The sequence below is a fragment of the Ruditapes philippinarum genome, unplaced genomic scaffold (assembly GCF_026571515.1).
Source record: "Ruditapes philippinarum isolate M1 unplaced genomic scaffold, ASM2657151v2 ctg219_1_1_1_1, whole genome shotgun sequence".
Taxonomy (NCBI): Eukaryota; Metazoa; Mollusca; class Bivalvia; order Venerida; family Veneridae; genus Ruditapes; species Ruditapes philippinarum.
The window spans coordinates 275,371-299,348 of record NW_026859162.1 but is presented as its reverse complement, the minus strand read 5'-3'; the positions used below and the strand labels follow the sequence as shown (position 1 = coordinate 299,348).

General features: G+C 32.9%; 1 protein-coding gene across 1 annotated transcript; it reads right to left on the bottom strand.

Moving 5' to 3' along the window:
• Positions 1-4,030: 4,030 nt before the first annotated feature.
• On the bottom strand, positions 4,031-22,969 carry LOC132755475 (F-box/WD repeat-containing protein 4-like). The gene is made up of 9 exons (XM_060746349.1): positions 22,519-22,969; positions 17,144-17,242; positions 16,076-16,339; positions 13,954-14,092; positions 13,075-13,175; positions 12,099-12,164; positions 9,729-9,866; positions 6,557-6,692; positions 4,031-5,619 (listed from the first exon to the last, which is right to left on the bottom strand). The coding sequence occupies exons 1-9, from the start codon at positions 22,866-22,868 to the stop codon at positions 5,503-5,505; spliced, it is 1,410 nt and encodes a 469-aa protein (XP_060602332.1). The 5' UTR covers positions 22,869-22,969; the 3' UTR covers positions 4,031-5,502.
• Positions 22,970-23,978: the final 1,009 nt, after the last annotated feature.

Here is a 23,978-nt window from a genome sequence, read left to right as displayed (position 1 = left end):
ATGGAAAGACAATGTTCTCTTATCTCCGTATACAAATAATGGACTATGAAACTGTCAGTTGTTTACCGAGATTCAATATCGTGGAACCAGGCTAAAATCAAATCATGTGTAAACACAAGATATTGGGTCGATTACTTCTAAATTTAATCGATTAAATTACGACTACATCAATAAAATTTATATTACGATTACAATAACATTACTCTTTTTTTTTTTTTTTTTAAACTTTAACCGATTAAATTACAATTACTCTGAAACATGTAGTCGATTACAATAACGATTACTTTTCATTGTGTTCATAGCAGTAAACATATAATAATAATCTAAATAACACTGACATTTGTATTTACATAAAACATGTCCACAGCTGAAGCACACATTTCGCAACATTTTACAAAGTAACCGGGATGACTGACATGTTTCTTATATGTGGGTTACATTTTATTATTATTAATTTTTCAAATGTTTATCACTCAGTCTACACAGGATCTTTGAAAGACATTGGTCTACAGCGCTCTGAACGAAACATTTTTCTAGTTATGCTCAAAGTCGCTCAACTGGGGCTGATGACTGCATTATGATTTTGTTATTCTTATAGCATCCGGTATAAAGAAACTTAGAAGCCACAACACTTGATCTCAGTGCAGATAGAATTGAAATAACAGCAATATGTGCTATATAACAGAAAATCATGAACTGGTTTTACTCTTCTATTGAGTGATTATACCAATTATCTGCAATAAGAGAACAGCAAACTAGGTGTTATTGTACAATGTAAGTTATTGATTTCACAAATACTTGTTAATGCCTCAGGCAGAATATAGAAGCTGTTTGTTACTGATAACAAAAGGTGTAAATATTCGTAGGATATAATTAAGTCATATGTACACTTAGTCTGTAGGATTGTGTATAGTCATACAGTAAAATTAAATAGCTCAGTTTTAAATGAAACTTTTCTATTTAATAAATTTCACTTTTAATTGAATCTGTTCAAAGTAAATCTAGTTAACACCTATTGCAGTAACAATATCATACATACATTTGCACTGGTATATAATACAACAGTTCCATTGTGTTTCTATTGTTCTTTTGAAATCATTGTTGTTGGAATTCGATAAAAGCAATCACGAAAGAAGTTCCTAGTTTGTGGCCACATGTTGCAAGCATTGACTGGGCTATATATTATTGAAGCGTCAGTTATATATTTAAGCGCAAAAAGCCGTCCGGTTAGCTCGACAGACCTTTTGACTGTGAATCGAACGACCCAGGTTCGATTCCCAGTCGGCGCAGGTCAATTTCGTTATGATTGATCACAGTCATTTGCACTTACATCTGTTCTTGCACATAAAGCGCAAACCTGAGGCACCATGATATAACATTCTTTTTCCCCTGTGTTTGTTAACCGATTTTTTAAAACCTGATCTATTTCAATTTACCCATATATTTAGAATATATATAATGTTGCACAAACACAGTGAACTTTATCTATTAAATACATATAGAAGAAGCTGCAATATGCGGTGAACGAATTTCTAACAATGTAAGGAGAGATTATTGACTTGCTGTGACAACGAAGTTTAACACTCGTGCAAATTTTTCATAACATTGTATTTTTCCTGAACAACTTCTTCATATATTTTGTGACAACTGACGATCAATTATTTGTATAGACAATTAAGATTTTAATTATTGTGCTTTTTGTCTGCCAGTTATAAACTAATGAGGAATGACAATATCTGATTTTGACCGCACTGTTCGCTATTCCGTCAGTACTCATCGTGAAATTTTCCTTAAACAAGAGGGTCAAGATGGCCCTGGATCACTCACCTAAGATACATTGTGTTGCCATTTTTGATCTCAGGGGTATGACAATTTTTTCATAGAGGACCATGTTTTATGTGAAATATCTAAACTCTTGGCAGTGTACTTTCAAAGAAGATTAAGTCCATAAAATTAACTGAATCCTAGGGTGGGCCAATTTTACACCCCAAGCCATGATTTATGTAACTTTTGAAGAGGATCACAAGGTGGTGTTACATGCTAAATTCTGGTCATTGCACTTGCATAGAAGGAGGTTTTTAAGACATTTTTACTGTATACGTATATTTTAACAAAGTGTCCTCTGGGTCGGGGCCAGTTTTGACAACAAGCCACGATTTATGTTACTTTTGTGGAGGTCCACAATATGATGCTACATTTTAAGAATCAAAGCTCTAGGCATTGTAGTTTTTGAGGAGAAGTCTTTCTTTTATATAGTTTTACCATACAAGTCTTTAAATCAAGCCAAGGCGGGACAAATTTTGACCTCGGACATGATTTTTAGCACTCCTGTCGAGTTCCACTTCGCAATGCTACATGCCAAATATCTCAGCTCTTTGCATTGCAGTTCCCTATATAAGCCTTTGTACACTTAGTGACCCTTAGGCCGGAGCTGTTTCTTTACCTAAGGCCTTTATACAAGAATTTTCAATATGATCATTTGTGAAATCAAGTGATGCTTAGGGTGGGATAACTTTGAACCAAGGGGCATTATTCAAACAAGTAAGATGGAGAGACACTTATATCATAAATGTAAGAAGTATACAGTTTAGCAAAGACAAATGACATAATTATAAGGTATGGCCAAGTTTGGCCTGGAAGTCATTATTTGGACTAACTTAATACAGTTACACAGCTCCATACTAAATATATAGACACCTTCTTAGACCTTTGAGATTTATAACAAGAGGGCCAAGATGGCCCTAGATCAGTCACCTTACCAATCGAACTCATCAAAGCAATTACTTAGACAAGCATACAGACAAAGTCTGATGACATCGAGTCCAAATTGTGACCACTTGAGTGTTAACACAGTTTTTCCATATTTGGATGATGTGACCTAGTTTTTGACCCCAGGTGACCCATATTTAAACTTGACTTAGAAATCATCAAAACAAACTTTCAGACTAATTCAAACCAGTAGTCACTAGAGTGAAACAAAGTTTTTCTATTTTTAAAAAATGTGACCACCAAAGTGTTAACAAGGTTTTTCTATATTTGAGCAGTGTGACCTGGTTTTTGACCCCAGGTGACACATATTTGAACTTGACCTAGAAATCATCAAAACAAACGTTCAGACCTACTTCCAGGATATTTGGATAACAACAGTAGCCACTAGAGAGGAAACAAGATGTGTTCCATTTTTAGCTCCTTTGACCTAGTTTTTCATCAAAGATGCACCATGCTTGAACTCTTCCGAGCAATTACCTAGACAAGCAGCCTGACAAAGATTGATGATGATTGAGGAGAAAATGTAGCCACTAGATTTTTAACAAGGTTTTTCCATATTTAGCTGGTGTGACCTAGTTTTTGACACCAGGTGACACATATTTGAACTTGGCCTAGAAATCATCAAAACAAACTTCAAGACCAATTTCCGGGATTTTTGGATAACAACAGTAGCAACTAGAGTGTTAAGAAGATTTTTCTATTTTTAGCTCCCGTGACCTAGTTTTTCATCCGAGATGCCCCATGCTTGAACTCATCCAAGCAATTACCTAGACAAGCATCCTGACAGAGTTTGATGATGATTGCGCCAAAAAAAATGTGACCACTAGATTGTTAACATGTTTTTTCAATATTTGGGCAGTGTGACCTAGTTTTCGACCCCAGATGACCCATATTCGAACTTGACCTAGAAGTCATCAATACTAACTTACAGACCAAATTCCAGGATATTTGGATAAAAACAATAGCCACTAGAGTGTTAACAAGATTTTTCTATTTGTAGCTCCTGTGACCTAGTTTTTCATCTGAGATGACCAATGTTTATACTCATCCGAGCAATTACTTAGAAAAGCATCCTGACAAAGTTTGATGATGATTGCGCCAAAAATGTGGCAGCTAGTGTGTTAGCAAACAAATGTAAACAGAGGAAATAGGACGTGTGTATAGTCTACTGACATTCAGCAAAAAAAAATTTCATTTCTATAATGAAAGTGTTACATAAATACAGAACAATGAATAATACATTCTCAAATATTTTTCAATCATATTTTATTAACAATGATGTGAAAGAAACATTTATGATAGAGATATATGGTAAAGATTTATGATTTATTAAGATAACAATAACCAATATAGTAATATGATACAAAACAAATTAGATAAATCTCAAAATACAATTTTGAAACTAGCATTATTTCATAAACTTTTTGTACTTTTTTTTTTCTCAATGTTCTGAACTTCTATGCATTTGACTTGATTTGATGTGGTTTTATGTCGTACCAACACAGTATAAGTTATACAGCAATGTTCCAGTTTTACTGGTGAAGGAAGACTTCAGGTGGCCCTTTCAAGCATTATTTCAGGTAGAAACGGGCACTTCAGTAGAACCAACGATGCTCAGTTTAATTGTTCAACAAAATACACAAATCTGAATAAATATCTATCTATAATCAAATAGTTTGTTTACATCATTTGCTTTCATTATTAACCAGTACGCCTATTGCCAAACAATGAAAGTCCCCAACCAGACAGGGCCTTGTCACACTAAATTAACAGAACAAAAAAACAAATTATATTGACATTTCAAAATACTTAATGTATATTTATAAAACACTATTGCCATTGGCACAAAATACATGTACCCCATTATAACAGCTTTTAGTCAAGTTTTAGTAATAATGGATATTAAATTAAATTAGAGTAGGAAAGCAAGTTTGACTATTTTTAGTGTCTGATAGTGAGACACAAGGTTTATATGAATTCTATTTAAGAAATAATCTATCCCCAACAGTGATTTTATTTAGCGGTTCTGAGTTTGTATGTGAGGAATTTCATTAAGAGAGCATAGCACGAGTAATATAATGTTGCACATCTAAATGATAAAGAGTGATCTTGTTAAAGCGATTTGCATCTATCCTTAAAGAGTACTGAAAAAACATAAAACGTAACTTTCCAAAAAAATTATATATCCCCCTATACAAATAACAAACATTTACAGACAACAATAACAAAACTCTCCTATATATCACAGGTTTTTGACATTCCATTTAAACATAGTAAGGTAAAGATATGTATTGTTATAAAGGTGGTCTCTTAAATAAGGTGTTTTTGTTACATTATCGTTTTAATGGAAAAATGTTGTTTAACTTTGCAGAAATTTCCACCCAAGTTTCCAGACAAGTTTAGTAAAAATGAATTAATGCAAAAACAGTTAAAATGTGATCAGTAATTTACAAAAAAAAAATATTTAAACCTGAGTTTACCAGTTGACAGATTTTCCTAATTTGACAGACCTGATCTTGTTTAAAAAAATGTGAAAAAAAACAACCTTGAGATTTTCTCTAAACATTATTAGGGAACAAACTATCAGTAACTGTGTAATAAGTCTCAAAATTTACAGCTGTTTCATGTGTCAATTTCAAATCTGAAGAAACAATTTAAAAATCCATTGACTGGTTTTCATATTTTCTTGAATACAAAACTAAGTTCATTTCATGGTATGATGGATGCCCAGTCTCAAGCAGGAAGTACCGAGAAGTCAAGTGTGTTGATGCTCATGTCAAGTGCAGCAAACATCCGTGAATGATCAAATGCGACAGAATAAACGGGGCTCTTCTGAGACAAGTTATACTTCTGAAACAAGAAAAAAGGTACATGTCTTACTTGAAATATGAGCCGCGTCACGACAAAACAAACATAGTGCGTTTGCGACCAGCATGGTTCCAGACCAGCCTGCGTATCCGCCCAGTCTGATCAGGATCCATGCTGTTCGCTATCATTTCCTTGAGGAAAAGTCTGAAAGTCTTTGTGTATATATCATGTTAAGCACTTTTTTCTGGAAGAAACCAGAAATGGCACGTCTTTCAGGACAATGTTAGACATTTCATGTTTGTAGGATTTGACTTCCCTTTTCAAAATTTTCAACATACCTAACCTGTACAATTTAAAGCCTTTTACTTAACAAGAGCTGTCAGTAAGACAGCTTCTTCAACCATTCTTATTGCTTGATAGTAAAACAAGAGCCTGGAAAATATACACTTCTCAAAGTTCAAAAAGGGCCACAATGTCTTTCAAAATCCATGTTAGTGATATGGGCTGGAACATTAATCTCCTACTATGCTCTCAAGTAAGTGTGTGAAGTTTCAATCCATTTCCTTCAGTAGTGCTGGAGATACCAGCTCGACCAAAGTGTGATGCCTTGGTGAGTACAAAAACTAGGAACGTGTCTATAGGACATAAATGCCCCCACATTCCATTGTTTAGTCCGTCTAGTGATGGACAGCATCTATATTCAGAGCAAATTAAATTTAATGAAGTATGGAAAACCCACACACACAAAAATCACATACATAATTAATGAAATCCCTTGAATCACAGATTTTTAAGTGCAGTGATACTTTCTAAAGTGCATTATTTGCATAAATCCCTCATTTAATTTGTTCTGCAGCCAATGTCTAGAGATCTCTATATCAGTGGGTCCTGTCACATCAACCTCTCCACCATAGTGACGCCTTGGTAAGGACATGTCACATATCATTGTAAAATTATCATATACAATTTCTTGATATACCTGAATAGGTTCTGTTTTTCGTTTGTCCCACAATCGTATCATACCATATCTAGCTGTTCCGGTTACCATGGTGTTATTTCTATCTGTCTGTATACAGTATAATGTAGTATCAAATGTTTCATGCCATTCTTGTACACTGAAAAAAATACATGTATAATAAATAATACATTCCCAAAAAAGAGGACCATGATGGCCCAGAGGTCGCTCACCTGTATATAGGCCTCCCAACCCCCCCCCCCCCGCCCCCAACGTTGCAGGGCCAATTTAACCCAAGGGGCTTTTATTTGCACAAACTCGGTAGACACCCATAAGAAGATGTTTCATGCTAAACATCTAAGCTCTAGCTCATTGGGCTTTTTGAAAGAAGATTTTTTTTCAGTTTTTACTATACACATATAGTTAAAAACAATGACACCCCTGGGGCCGGACCAGTTTTGACCCCAGGGCTTTTATTTGAACAAACTTTGTAGGCACTTACTAGAAGATGTTTCATGCTTAATATCTAAACTCTAGCTATTTGGGTTTTTTCAAAGAAGATTTTTAAGTTTTTGCTATACACATATAAAGAAAATCAATGACCCCCGGGGCGGGGCCAATTTTGACCCCAGGTCTTTTATTTGAACACACTTTGTAGACACTCACTCAAAGATGTTTCATGCTTAATATCTAAACTCTAGCTATTTGGGTTTTTTCAAAAAAGAGTTTTTAAGTTTTTGCTATACACATATAAGAAAAATCAATGACCCCCTGGGCGGTGCCAATTTTGACCCCATGGCTTTTATTTGAACAAACTTGGTAGAAACCTATTAGAACATGTTTGATGCTAAATATCTTAGCCATAGCTCTTTGATTCTTTAAAAGAACATTTTATAAGTTTTTACTATATGCATATAGGGAAAATCAATGATCCCATGGGGCGGGGCCAATTTTGACCCCAGGGCTTTTATTTGAACAAACTTGGTAGACACTTATTAGAACATGTTTCATGCTAAATATCTTAGCTTTAACTCTTTTGGTTCTTTAAAAGAAGATTTTTTAAGTTTTTACTATATGCATATAGGGAAAATCAATGACCCCCTGGGGTGGGGCCAATTTTGACCCCAGGGCTTTTATTTGAACAAACTTGGTAGACACCTATTAGAACATGTTTGATGCTCAATATCTTAGCCATAGCTCTTTGAGTTCTTTAAAAGAAGATTTTTTAAGTTTTTACTATATGCATAAAGGGAAAATCAATGACCCCCCGGGGCGGGCCAATTTTGACCCCAGGGCTTTTATTTGAACAAACTTGGTAGACACCCATTAGAACATGTTTCATGCTAAATATCTTAGCTCTAGCTCTTTTGGTTCTTTAAAAGAAGATTTTTTAAGTTTTTACTATATGCATTTTAGGGAAAATCAATGACCCCCCTGGGGCGGGGCCAATTTTGACCCCAGGACTTTTATTTGAACAAACTTGGTAGACACTTATTAGAACATGTTTGATGCTAAATATCTTAGCCATAGCTCTTTGAGTTCTTTAAAAGAAGATTTTTAAAGTTTTTACTATATGCATATAGGGAAAATCAATGACCCCCCCCCCCCCGGGGCGGGGCCAATTTTGACCCCAGGGCTTTTATTTGAACAAACTTGGTAGACACCTATTAGAACATGTTTCATGCTAATTATCATAGTTTTAACTCTTTTGGTTCTTTAAAAGAAGATTTTTTTAGTTTTTACTATATGCATATAGGGAAAATCAATGACCCCCGGGGCGGGGCCAATTTTGACCCCAGGGCTTTTATTTGAAGAAACTTGGTAGACACCCATTAGAACATGTTTCATGCTAAATATCTTAGCTCTAGCTCTTTTGGTTCTTTAAAAGAAGATTTTTTAAGTTTTTACTATATGTATATAGGGAAAATCAATGACCCCCTGGGGCGGGGCCAATTTTGACCCCAGGACTTTTATTTGAACAAACTTGGTAGACACTCACTAGAAGATGTTTCATGCCAAATATCTAAGCTCTAGCTTTTACGGTTTTTTAAAAGAAGATATTTAAAGTTTTTTCTTTCGGTTGCCATGGCAACCTGAGCTCTGGATGGAATTAAATTCTTTGAACAATTTTTAAAGGTGAACACCATAGGAACATTCCTGTGAAGTTTGGATGAAATTGGCTTAGTGGCTTATGAGGAGATGTCATTTAAAGTAAAAGTTTACGGACGGACGGACTACGGCCGTACGCCGGACGAAAAGCGATCACAAAAGCTCACCCTGTCACTTTGTGACAGGTGAGCTAAAAATAAATATGATGTCATAACATTATTTCCTATGCTTTTTCTATGAATAAATATCTATTCTCTCATACAATAGGGTAATATAAAAGCTGCTTAAGGTTGTTGACAAAATGGTTATCAAGATAGATTTACATGGAAGGAAAGGACCTGGTCAATTGTTTTTGGTAAAGAGATAACCAACAAAAGTTATTTCTTGTTTGAAGTTGATACTATTCCTGTAGCAGTTATTTGGACAAATGTTTTACACAGTAATAAAACATGAGAATTATTATACCATATTCAATTTATCATGTGATGAAAACAATTTATTACTATTATTATTGGTTTATAGAAATATATCAGTGAATTAAAACTGATAATTTCACTGTTTGAAACAAAGAAATTATCAATTTGATAATTTCACTGTTTTGAATTTAAGCCCCTTACGTTGTTTCAGTGAAATACCAGCGTACACAGAACTGAAAACCAACTTAATAACGTGACGTCGTAAATGACGTCACGTTGTATAATTATTTGGCGGGCTATTCATTTATTATGAGGTAAAAATGTCCTTTTTAACTTTTGATTGCATGTAATAAAAAGAAAATTTGTTTAGTTTAGTGTAAGATCGAAATATATTTCACCTCGTGAACACCAAAAGTTCACATTTTACTTGTGGCTGCGCCACTCGTGAAATATCCCTTTTGGTGCTCACTCGGTGAAATATATTCCAATCTTACACTGAACTTAACAAATATCCTCTATAAAACTTTTTTTATCCTTTCATTTACAAGTCAAACTTGCTATCTAGAGTCAGACTGTAAAATTTATTAGTTATTTTCTTTGACCGGTTTCTTGTAAGTTAAACCTTATCTCATTTTTTTCAATTTACATTTTAATTTATATTTGGGGCTTACCAGCTTCCTGAGCGCATGTCCCACATTTTGACAGTTGCATCATAACCACATGTCAACAGAGTATTCTTATCTTCATACTTCATGTCCAGTACTCCCGCACCAAAACGATAACTCCCTAGTGAAAATATATTCTCTGCTCTAGAAAAAACAATAACAATTATCAACACATATAGAATTCATCCCTTAAAAACTTACAATTATATAATGGTTTAACACATAAATTTAAAGTGCAAAGATTTTTTTTAAGTGCAGCAATTCCTTTAAACAAATTACAAATAAGGTCTCTAAATCTATATATAGGCAGACAGATAAGACAATAAATAGAAACCCCTTATGTTAACACTTATATTCTGCTTAATTATACCAAGCTAAAGGTAATTGTCATTACTGGTATAATTTCCAATGCACTGACCTCACAAGATGGGAAACAGACACATAACACATACGTCTCTACATCCCATACAGATGAAGATTAGAATGATCATAATAACACAGACCTCTCTGCATCCCATACAGACAAAAGATTAGAATAATCTTAATAACACAGTTCTCCCTATATCCCATACAGACAAAAGATATGAATGATCTTAATAACACATACCTCTCTGCATCCCATACAGACAAAAGATTAGAATAATCTTAATAACACAGACCTCTCTAATTCCATACAGATGAAGATTAGAATGAACTTAATAACACAGACCTCTCTGCAGCCCATACAGATGAAGAAGAATGATCTTGACAACACAGTTCTCTCTATATCCCATACAGACAAGAGATTAGAATGATCTTAACAACACAGACATCTCTATATCCCATACAGATGAAGATTAGAATGATCTTAACAACACAGTTCTCTCTATATCCCATACAGACAAAAGATATGAATGATCTTAATAACACAGACCTTTCTACATCCCATACAGATGAAGATTAGAATGATCTTAACAACACAGTTCTCTCTATATCCCATACAGACAAAAGATATAAATGATATTAACAACACAGTTCACTTTAAATCCGATACAGATGAAGATAAGAATTATCTAAACAACACAGACCTCTCTACATCCCATACAGATGAAGATAAGAATGAACTTAATAACAGAGACCTCTCTAAATCCCATACAAACAAAGGATTAGAATGATCTTAATAACACAGGCCTCTCCGCAGCCCTAACAGATGACGATAGAATGATCTTAACAACATAGTTCACTCTATATCCCATACAGACAAAAGATAAGAATGACCTTAATAACACAGACCTCTCTATATCCCAAACAGATAAAGATTAGAATGATCTTCAGGCCTCGACACTAACTTTTTTAGCAGGTGGTTAGCCGGACCACTAGATTTGAAATTATGGTGGTCCTTTCAGAAGCCAGATGGTCAATTATTATGGTGTCATTTAACTGCAAAATTAGAAAAAATATGTTTAAAATTGAAGACAAAGATGTATCCTTTAACTTAAGAAAACAGATATTTTAGATATATATTTCTATCTAATCAGAAATATAGGAGAGCAAGTTAGCAGGTATTTTATCATAAAGTTATTTGGATTTTTATATGTCATTCAAAAATACACAACAGGGGTCTTATTTATGTTAACTTTTATATTGAAGTGATTACACTCTCAACTCAAGTTAGGGAATAGTGAAACAATTTGTGTCTGTAATTTTCTTATTCAATTTGTTATCATACAATTATTGACTTGTGAGCCATTAAATATGATGTGATATTCACCGGCAGATGCATAATTATTATCATCATTTGAATGAATTTTGTACCTAAATTGATATCACAGTCTAAACTCTTTAAACTTGCATAAATCAAATTTTAGCGCCTTAAAATGAAAGTTATAGATGACTTAAGACCTTCTTTAACTAATCAGATAATTAATGAACCATAAAATGTACTTCGGACACATGATTTTAAAGAAAATGTTTATAACATGTTTTGACTAAATCACAATTCTCCCAAATGAGTCTGCACCAACCAGAAAATTCAAGTGGTCCGACGGACCAACGGCTTTAAAAATTAGGTGGTCCTTGCCAAAATCAGGTGGTCCAGGACCAACGGACCACCGCTAATGTCGAGGCCTGATCTTAATAACACAAACCTCTCTACACCCCATACAGATGAAGATTAGAATGATCTTAATAACACAGACCTCTCTATATCCCATAAAGATAAAGATTAGAATGATCTTAATAACACAAACCTCTCTACACCCCATATGGATAAAGATTAGAAATGACTCTCTACAGACCATACAGATAAAGATAAGAATAACATGAATAACAATGACTTCTCTGCAGCCCATGCAGATGAAGATTAGAAAAGCTGAGTATTTTATTAATTATACTCACCTCTCAACATCCCAAACAGACAAGGATGGGTTCCCTTTACACCCTGATGTTCCCACAGTAAACCTCCTGAAAATATATTAAACACACTATTGTATGCATGTGCATATTGGTGGACACTCATAAAAAATATAATTAGCCCTTAATCTCAACAAAAAAAGAGTGTATAATCTAAAAAATACTTTAAAATAACTATTTTCTTCATTCTAATCTAAACAACTTTAATCTCCATATTTTTTTTCTAGAAATCATTTTCAATTATTATTATATGACAACCAATTTCTCCATGTTGCAGTTGACAGTCGATAGGAAGGTAAACTGACCTAGTGATATTGTTCAAAATAACAATGGCAAAACATCATAAAGAACTGCACTAAATTTAACCGTCATTTATTAGAAACAAATCGTTAATCAGCCCCAGTGAATATCACTAAGCCAGGTTCATTGACTGGGAATGTCACCTCATCATGATGCAATAATTGTATTTATCACATAAACCGTGGCACAGGAGTGTAATAAAGCCATTTAATAAAAACGATATTACACTAGTGTAATAACACTTTGACGTGACGTCATTTGCGCTATATAGAAACATAGCGTTAAAGCGCGCTAATGTAAGTGTTACACTATAGGCGCGTCATTGAAAAGTTACTCATTTTAAGATTTGACTGTTCTTTTTTATATATGTGATAAAAAGAATTTTATATTCGTGTAGATTCAATACTAAATTTATTAAACTCGTTGAATAAAACAATATTATGCTCGCCAGAGGCTCGCATAATATGATCATATTCAACTCGTTCAATAAATTTAGTATTAAACTACACTCATTTAATATCCTCTATATCATACATTGCAGTAACTCTAATCAAGGCTTTATCTCAAAAAGCCCTGTCTGCAATAGTTTGAATTAAGATCTATGTATCATTTTTCAAACTATCAGAAACATGTACACTACTACAATAATACATTGACTTACTGTCCATCTGTTGCCATAGCAATAGACCAGATACGATCCCTCATGTCTATATTAGCCTTGATCTTATTATCACCATCATCTTCTTGTGACATACATAAAATCTGAAACATAATCATACATGTATGTTACTATAGTAACAAATAATCATAAAAGTTGAAATACATGTACCAGCTGTGGAAACTATTGATATCTATTACACATTATATATTTGTTTATAATACTTCATGATTGTAACATCCCATTTCATTGAATAATTGTAACATTTATATAATCTATACATTTAATCAGTACATGGCTGCTGTTGATGTATAAAGCAATTTCATTCTTTCTCTCTAAAATGGAAGTTTGCAGTATTATTTATTTGTAATAAAGATATTTGACAGGTCACATGGCTTATATTAACATTTATTTTCTATACAACCCCCGTCTATTATAGATTAGCCATTGTTAAATAGAACCTTAACAACAAAAAGTTAAAATGGTCAAGTTTTAACTTATGCACTGTAGGCTTAAATGAAAATACTGGTACTTGGGAAAATTCCAATGAATATCATTTTTCAGATGAAAATGATACAGATGCAAATCTCTTTAACTAAGTAGGGCAGATATATGGTTACTAGTCACAGATAATTTGCACCTTCATTAATTTTTCAAATGACCCTTTGTGATACATTTTAGCGTTAATTTTTCAATTGAACCTAAGTCACATTAATGGAAAACAATAAAATAATGACTAAATTTTGAAATTTTACAACTGACATCATAACATAATAAACAAAATGGCAGAATCATGTGATTGAAGTAGCTGCAATATGTCGCCTTATTAATGCTGGAGGTCCATTGTAAAGTATAATAACCAAGATCAGATTGAAAACATACCTTCACAGTTCTATCCCTTGATCCAGATATAATACATGTATCATAGAAATCTACTGTCTGTGTATCAGTCTTGTGAAGTTTGTACATACAATCTAAACATCTACCACTTGAACAGTCAAATACATACAAACTGCCATCCCTGTTTACATAAACACATATACTAGTATATATATAATGATTATATTTATTAATTCACATACCTATTATTTACATATATATTGACCTATTTGTACAGTGTATACACTAATATTCTTAATTCTAAAAATTCAAGTCTCTGTGATAAAATCTGAAATAATCTAAAATTGAAAATCATACTCTGAAAACAATTTATAATGTCCTGCAGTAATAAAAGAAAGAGTTTAATGGTATTACACTTCTATTTTCACTCCAGTTGTCCCAAATAAACATATAATATACAGTCGTTACTGTCAAATATATAACACTCCAAAGGACCTTACAAATAAGAAGTAAGCCAACAAGACTCTCAACATACAGTCACAAAATTCTGTCAAAATGACAAAAAAATAGTGACGTGAAATAAGAAGGTCATTATACATTGTTGAGAACAATACTGATTTAATTGTACTCATACACAGCACCAAAATCTATATCAGACTTGCTAGAACCTACAACAACAAAATTAACATAGTGTTGACAGCTGTGTACTAGTCAAGTAGAATTCAGTACTATGTACTTTATGTATTATAACCTTATAATATAACTGTATGAAGGGGTAAAATACCATTTGCAATTCAACATTTTGTATATTTTATCTATATGTTATTTCATTTTGATGTAAATGAATTATGTTGTCTTTAAAACATTTATACTTGCATGTACATACAGTATATAATAAATTATAAAATGTATTTAAAAAGAAACGAAGAAGCGATCTAGGTAAATGTGTTTAAAATTTATGCTATTTTAATATCCTACTATATTCATCTGTAAAACATGAAGACAAAATCAAACATATCAATTTCCTTATTAACAAGAACAGTCCGAAGACAGTAACGCTCGACTATTCGAAAAGTTGTCACAAGAGTGTTTCGTTGAGTATAATAATGCTTCCCTAATGCCTATATGAATACATAAAATTGTCCCAAAAAGTACAAAGGCTTGTTATTAAGATGTTTTGTCGAGTGAATCACTGCTTTATTATTATGAATGCATAAAATTGTTCTAAAAAAAGCACAAACCCTTACGTAGTTATGAAGATACCAGCTTACAAGCAAAAACTTTACCAAGAATTTCTAAGCCGAAAAAGGTGCATAATTATGAAAAAAAAAAAAATAGAATTATTGGACTTGTGCCAATCATGTTAAATAATCACAGAGAACAAGTGTGTGAAGTTTCAATCAACTCCCTTCAGTAGTTATGGAGATACCAGCTTACACGCATAAAGTTAACCACAGGGACGCCGACGCCGACAAATGGGTGCCTGCATTAGATCGATTATTCTGCGAAGAGGGTATAATACACAAAAGTATTTTTTAGGCTACATGGCAATTCATTGTTGTAAAAGACACAGACAATGATATTCCTGCTGATGTGAAAGAAAAAAAAAAAGATTTTTTTCTGAAGTTACAAATTAACATAATACTAAGAAGTAGAATATAGCTGAACCTGTGTTTTGGCATAGCAAATTGACAAACAAAATATAAATTTAATCACTAACATCCTTCCAAATGTATCCTGCCTTTTGCAGAAACAAGCAGCTAAAGAGAGATAACTCAGAATCAATAATAAGTTGACTTCAGAGAAAGTTAAACTCAACATGTGTATTGATAACATACATGGCAAATACAAACAAAATAATTGAGAACCTTCAAAAGTTATACTGCAGAGACCAATTGTCTACAGAAAGATGTTCTTCTTAAATGGACTAAGGGGCCATTGTCTTTTGTTGTGTAGAGGGTCATGAACCATATTCTAATGAAATGGAATAAAGTCTATTGTTCTTCTTTGATCCATTTACAGTTATATAGCTACCTCTTAAGTACGCATTGCTAAGACAGACAGACAGACAGACAGACAGACAATGCTATACCATAATACATCCCCATAACACATTTTTGGGCATATAAACATTTAACATGTCAAAATTACTCTGTTAAAATACCTGCATCCACTGACAGCAATGTCATCTTTCACCACAAATCTGCTTACATCCTTATTGGTGAGATTCGGATACTTTCCGTTCTCATCTGTAGAACATAGTTCCCTCCTTTCCTCTTGTCTTCTTTTATGTTGCTGGCCCTGTAATGTTAGATTATGTTTCCTGTCTTCTCGTAATTTACCACCATTTTGTAACCTATAGCAACGTATTGTGTTACTAACAGAGAACCATAGAGAATCACCTGTAAATTGTATCCATGGCAACTGTCTGAATATAAAAACAATAAATTTTGATAAGAAAATAACAAACAGATACATGGCAGCCCTTTTCCTAGCCACATAGGGAAAAAAGGACCTAGCCCAGTTTGTAAAATTTTGCATTATAAAATTGCTTAATTGGGAAAAATATTTGGTACCTTCTGAAACCTCCTCATGCTTTTTTGGAATAATATTTTGAATTGTGCCTTTGTATTTATTTCAACCAATGCTAATATCATTCAAAGCTTAAAAAATAAAATAAAATTTGACAATGAAATGTGTGGAAACATCTGTCTGATACAATACTGAACTCCAGCAAATTTGTCAGCTGTGATATTGATTTGATATTTGAATGGAATTACCATTCGATTAGGAAATATCTTTTAAGTTAGGAAAAATAAGCATATTTGCCATTTGGAATGGGTCTGGTAATCTAACCCATGGTGATACTTGGAAAAGGAATGCATGATTCTTGTAAGTGATGAAGTAAAATAAATGTCTATGCTAACAATAATTTTTATTCAGTTGTAAATCTAACATTTGTCAATCATTCAGTTGTAAATCTAACATTTGTCAATCATTCAGTTGTAAATCTAACATTTGTCAATCATTCAGTTGTAAATCTAACATTTGTCAATCAACAGAAAAGGGCTGAAACCTAAGTTAGCATTTCACTAAAAATTACTAAAAAAAAACAATTGCAAAAATTTTATTGTGCAGTAACTGATAATTAAACCAAGCTCAGAAATTATAACCTATGTAGTAAATGTTTTAATGTTACATATGTCTAGTATGATGTTAAAGTTATACTAACCTTGGACTTAGTCTACATATAACTCTCTCACGTCCTTTATTTTCTACCCAGTTATGTGACAGTCTTAGCTGCTCCTTTAAACATGGACTTGTCAATTGTCTGCAATAATAGCATACATCTAATGAAACAGATTACTTATAATTATTCTTTTAAATTAAGGATGTTCTAAGAACAGGCTTCAATATGATACCTTAAAGCACTATCTTCATTATTCAAATTTCCCAAAATATTGAAATTATGCCAGGAGCATTTTACCAAAGTAGCTGTAAAAGGTTTGGACTGTGTTTTCTTTACTATGGCCATACTGGCACAGATTCATCTGTATCAAAAAGGTCAATCTTGTAACCATGTGATTAAACAATTTGGCACGATAGTGGTGGAATGCTGATTTTTTAACACCTGAACTAAATTTGGCACAGTTTTTCATGTCCAAAGTTAGTTATTTACATGTTGATGCTTCTAAACAGAAAATATCAATAGTTATATCTGGATATGCTTCACTTTACTTTATATCTTACTCCCTGGTGGAAAACCAGCATGCCAGATTCCTATTATCCATTCCATCCAGAGATGTAGACAGTCATTGCATCAAGCCACTTAGAAAAGTTAAAAGTATTATAAAAGAAGACAACAAATCTCAAATAAATAGTGGGAAATATAAAAGTAAAAGAAGTCTAGCAATCTGTTACGGTCAGATATGCTCTATTTGGCAAACAGTACAAATGCCATATTGAACTGGTTAAGTTTGGGTAATTATTAAACAATAATAGGGGGTAGGCTGTTTCACACTGTTCTGGTGGTGTTGGTTGTTTATCTTTGGGATCATGGCAGAAAGCAAAATTTTATTTACCAGGGCTGCACAGCTCAGCCACCACATCATTCCTCATTTCCTGGGCAAGCTGTCAAGCAGTTCACCTGTTACATCTGGGAATCAGATCTGTTTCGCCCAATTCACAGTCTAAAGCTGCTCTACCTTTTGAGCTAACCTGATGACACTAGAAGACTTTTTTTGGGAAGGATGACAATTAATAGTAGTCTGTCACTCTGGGCAAGGATTAATCTTTAGCTAAGTATATGGGCACAGGCCTCGACAAATCCACTCACCCACTCGCATTTGCGAATAAAAGTTCGAGTTGGACAAGAAAAAAATTTATCAAACTCAGATAAAATTTCAAATATTAAAATGAAATTAAATGTCTCCATTGTTAAATAATATACACAAAATTTACACAAGAGATGACTAGCTGGCTCTTTATAAGAATTTGTCAATCTTTGATGTTTACACACCTGCCAAATCATCAAAGAAGTGCCGACACTCAATTGACTTCCACCCTTTTTTATATATCAGAAAAAAAACTGTCATCTTTTTTTAGTTAATAATTGATTTCACATATTCAATTATTGCTGAAAAGTAAAAACAAAATGTTGGATAATTATCGTGTCAATTATTGACATATTATTAATCGTAAGGGCATTCTGATTGTGATACCTTTTTTTACATTTTTTATGCAAATGGAACTTAAAAGCTACAATTTTTTTTACATAAACACATGATGTCACGTCTGTTATTAAAGCAATTAAGATAAGTGTTATCGAATTTTTCTAACAAGATATAGAGGATATTCAAGTTTTTTCTATAAATACATGATTTATTTTCATCGAGTGGTATGAAAATAAATATTTCATGAGTGGCGGTAGCCACGAGTGAAATATGGTAATTTTCATGCCACAAGATGAAAATAAATCATGTATTTATAGAAAAAACTTGAATTTTCTGTTTATTATGTACATTTTTCTCTTTTTTGCGATAAAATTTGAAAAACTTTCCCTTAAATTTTGTGTACTGGTAGAATTTAAAAGAAAGTAGTCCGGCAAGACACCAGTGAAAATACGGAAAATATGTTTCACTGCAGTGAAAAATAAATTTTTACAGTGAAAATACGGAAAATGAAAATACGCATTTTATTTCATCAATATTTCTCAATATTTCATTTATAAGTATATAATAAAACATTGTACATGTATGTGAACATTTATAAGCGATATTTATCACAGCTAATCTCTGTGAGTTTCCACTGTGGATTGCAAGGATTTTTTAACCAGTGTCTTGCTACTGTGAATAACCATAGTACATCCTGTGATATTCCACTTGCTGTTAAAAGTGACAAAGCAGAAAGAGCAAAAATCATTTGAGCTGTAATGTCAAATCAAATCAAATCAAAATTTATTTATCGTCAGTATGTATATATAACATTTCAGTGATTTCACAAAACATAAGCTATGTAAAGCTTTTGACCGACTGTATGTAACTGATTAAATAATAAAGCCCCTTGTACTGATTTAGACAGGTAAAATGTAAATTTATTCAAGTCCTGTTTCTTTTATTTCAACAAATTTTGTCAATCAAAATGCAGGGCAAGGCTCAGATAACCTTCTATCAATCTGTAGTGTAGGGATGAAACTACACTGTATATCAGCATTGTGACATGTCACAGATGAAGATTTGGCCCTCTTTTAGTTTTATAATATATTGTAAATTTGATTTACTCAGACTTCCTAAAATTGGTCAGTCTGACAGACATGTCCAATAAATTTTGATTAGGTCAGACGACTCTTTATTAGGAATCTGTCCACTGTCTGGCTTTTATCCAATTTTGCACACATATGAGTGAGACTAAAAAAAGGATTGGAGCACCACTTTAACTACCATATTCTAGTATATACTGGACAAGACACTTAAATGATAAAATGCTAAAATTTTGACTTTTTACCCAACGGAATGAACTTAAAAAATGTCTAATTAATCTTTCCACACCGATTTCTGTATGATAATGCATGAAAAATGTAAAAAACGGCAAAACAAACGATATTTTTCTATTCTGTGATCATGATTTCTGCAAGCGTCTATAGGTACTGCTCCAATCCTGTATTGAGTTAACGCCCATTCTCAATAAAATAAAGCATTTGAGGTTGAAAAATATTAAAAATTTGATGTTGTCATTGTGTCAATTTTTATCGCTGAAGTAAAGGTTTATTGTATTTTGCAAGTTTGCCAGAAATATTTTGAACAAGAAACTAAGATATAACAGGATGGCATTTATTTTGGTAATGACACTGTATTTCTTCGGTAACGTAGATTTCAGATCTAATAATGTAACATATTGGCTGCATATTATCAACAAATGTCTTTAAAATATATCAAAATCTGTAAATTCTCTATCTAGAGGGACTTTCTAACCCAGGAAAATTCAAGGAAGTTGGGTACCTTGCTAATTTTCAGTTAATTTCTTCAAAGTTAAATATTCGTAGAAAGCAAAAATAGTCAATTTTGGAAATGATTATTTTATGTCTTCATTCAAAGGATATATATCATATATAATATATGAGAGGTCGAATGCATACACAAATGTTGTATTAGCAATTTTGTTTCAAAACATTCAACTTTTCACTTTCTTAATATTTGGAAAATTTATTGCTAAGCAGTTCTATATTTATCCCCATATAGGATGTCACGTATGTTTCATTTTATTCAAATGCAAGTAAAGGTTGAGAAAACAATTTAATTTTTTGTAAAATAATGTATATTTATGGATATTATTTTAACATTATTATATATAGAATGAAATACGGTCAGTAAGCTCTTTGCAGAAACGAATTAGTTGTTGCTGAGAACATCAATATCTTGTAAAATATTTTTAACATTTCTGCTGGTACATCAACATATTATTAACATATCTTTCCTTTGTAAAAATAATTTTGTATCTTCTTACATCTAATACAAGGTAACCGTTACTAACAGGCATGATAATCCCAACTTTATCTTTAATTTTCAAAAATTGTTGAATTGTAAGTTGGAGTAACGTATGTTTCACACTCGCTTATTTATGAACTTAATCACGGAATTGAAACTTACATGTAAAATCGACTTTTTTATTTAGGAATCAAATGTACATCATTCTATTGTCATAAAAATGCGATTTTATGTTTTTATATATGCATGTGTAAACAATATAAAGTCTGTTTGATAAAAGTAACGTTTGTTTCACTGTGGTTACTTAAACAAGTTAAAACTCGACCAAAGTTATCAACATTTACTTACTAATGTCAAATAGAAGTTAATGATGTTGTTATACGTGCTTTCTGACTTCAATTTCCCTTTTGATAAATTACTTTAAAAAGTTGATAACGTATGTTTCTGTAACGTATGTTTCATTTTTACATTGAAAGTGGGTTAAAAAATGACGCAAGACTGTTTAACCCGCCATAATTTGTGGTTAATATATCAGAGTTACACACATGTTAATTTTCTTTCTTGTTTGGATTCTTCTTTGAATGGATTGGCTCTTAAATAATGGTAACGTATGTTTCTTTTTAAAATGCTGTTGAAAAGATTTGAATAAAAAATGAAAATTTCTGAAAATATAATGATTTTTGAGAGGCTGCAAGCTTATTTTTACTTATAATTATATATATGCTGTATTATTAAGCATGCATCGATTCAATTATGTAATTTCGGTTCCACTTATTATTGTTTTAGGTTTGTCACTATTTATTTATATGCATTTGGCGACATTTGATCATCCATTATATCAATGAGATTTTAACAGTCAAATGTAATTTTTACCAATAATCATAGTTCATATACATACAGCAATGACTAATTGCACATGTTTCGTTTATTCTGGAACTTATTTTTCTGAGACACAATTTCAAAGTTGAAAATTCTAGGTGGCGACAGTAACGTATGTTACATTTTAGGGCATTAATTGTACTTGTAAAAGAAAAATAACAGATAGAAATGTAAAACTGAGAGTGTCCCTATTAGACAAAGTGGCAGCCACCTTTCTAACGACATTTTGACCTCAAGAAAAACCTTCGTATAAGAGCTACCCAGTGGAACATCAAATGCTGTGTCTTATTGAGAATGAGCGTTAAATCCTATATTTACAAAATAGAGTCAATAAAGGTGCCAAACCTGGGATAAAACGTCAGCAGTTAAAGGAAGAAAGGAATAGACCTGAGAGAAAACTTAATGAAAAATGGAAGCAGGGCCAAGATACAAGAAGATACAAGAAAATTTATTTTACGTCGGATACATATATACAGAAAACATTAGCTCATGAGCTATTTTCCGACAAAATGGTTGGTTGGTTGGTGTGATTATGCAGTTGAATTGATACAGTGAAAATAATTAAATAGAATAGTGTCTTAGAAATACAAACACAAGTTTTCCTTTGATTTTGTTTAATTTCATTCGGTCAGACAGATTTCGTTTTGGTCCGACACATTTTCATGGTATGTCAGACCAAATGTCTGACGCTTTTTTATCTTTCGGGAAGTCTGTTCACTGTATAGATATAAATATTTAAAATCACCTGTTATAGCTTGAGCAGGTGCTTTTCTGCGGCAGAGTAGATGATCCAATTAAATTGTTAAAATTCTTATATTGACGCCATACTGAATCTGAGAGAATAAGTGTGTTCAGTTTACTGCAAACTTGACAAAGTCTGCCCAGACTCCTTATGTCACATTTCTGCAAAATGGCGTACAAGACATCGTCAGGTAGATCTATGAACCCGACGTTGGCGACATGGTTCAAAGAAACACCGAGCTTTCGGGGACAAGATTGTCTACCCTCCAAATGCAATTCCTGGGATCCAACTGTATCCATTTCTACTTTTCGATTCTGCTTTTGAAAAAAGATAATTTTCTTTAAATGAAGCATTCATTTTAGCCTTGGTTAATAAGAAATTCATAAATCTTTAAATTGTGAAATACCCATTTTGTTTTGTTTACTAAATTCTTAATCTTGTTCCGGTGGTATGCTATATCCTTTACCATCCGTGCCGTACCGTACAGTATAACAGTACACCAAAGGTTGTGTGGTACTAAAACAAACTGTTCATATTTTTAGACTTGAACACTAAAGACCGCCTTTGATATTGATTTTTCTTTTAATGGCACATTTAATTAACTAAACCTTAAGAAATTTAAGGATGAATTATTTGATCTAGAAAAATAGGCACCCAACAAAAACAATAATCGGGTATTCTCCACACTACAGAATACCAGTTGTTTCATCCCAGGATGCCCAGGAACGATTCGGAGGCTGAACTTGCTTTTAATGTGGCTTTCTGTTATAATCTGGAGTGTAAACTACCAACATCACCACAATCATTTAAAACTGATAAAATAAGAACACGGGAGTTCAGTTCATCATGTAAAAATATTTGAGGGTCTGAATGTATCAAAATGCACAAGAACACCTTCATGCAGTGTCCAAATTTTCATTTCTTATATAGAAATAGAAATGGACTCATTAAACATTTGCAGTAATCGTATACATGGCATACATGTATGTAGATAATGTTTATAAACGTCTGATTGTGAAACTTAATTTAATGATTTTTTTTTTGCCACGGCTTTAATAAAACAATTAAAGCCGTGATTTGACAGAACACAGCACGTGGTCCTGGAAGGCTCACACTCCCACACATCCCCTGTCACCTCCGGAGTGCCTGCCCCAGGGCAGCGTCTTAGGTCCACTGTTATTTCTGGATATCATCAACGACCTACCTTCTAGGGTGAAGTCGAGGACTGGCATGTTTGCTGATGACAGTCTCCTCGATAGGACGATCAAGAGCCAGGATGATGCTCGTGCCCTAGAAGATGACCTTGACATCCTCCAAGTCTGGGAGAAGGAATGGCAAATGGAGTTAAATGCTGCCAAATGTGAGGTCATCCGAATAACCATCAAGAGGAACCCCATCGTCTTCCCTTATCAAATACACAAGACAACCCTCAACGTAACCAACCAGGCCAAGTACCTTGGAGT

Bases quoted from the DNA above. Each gene is read 5' to 3' on its own strand.
- LOC132755475 (XM_060746349.1), bottom strand. From the start codon at position 22,868: ATGCTTCATTTAAAGAAAATTATCTTTTTTCAAAAGCAGAATCGAAAA. The intron at 14,093-16,075 runs GTATTTTAACAG...TTATGTAAACAG, and splicing joins ATTGCTGTCAGTGGATGCAG to GGATGGCAGTTTGTATGTAT. The intron at 5,620-6,556 runs GTATATCAAGAA...TTCTTGTTTCAG, and splicing joins GAAAAACAGAACCTATTCAG to AAGTATAACTTGTCTCAGAA.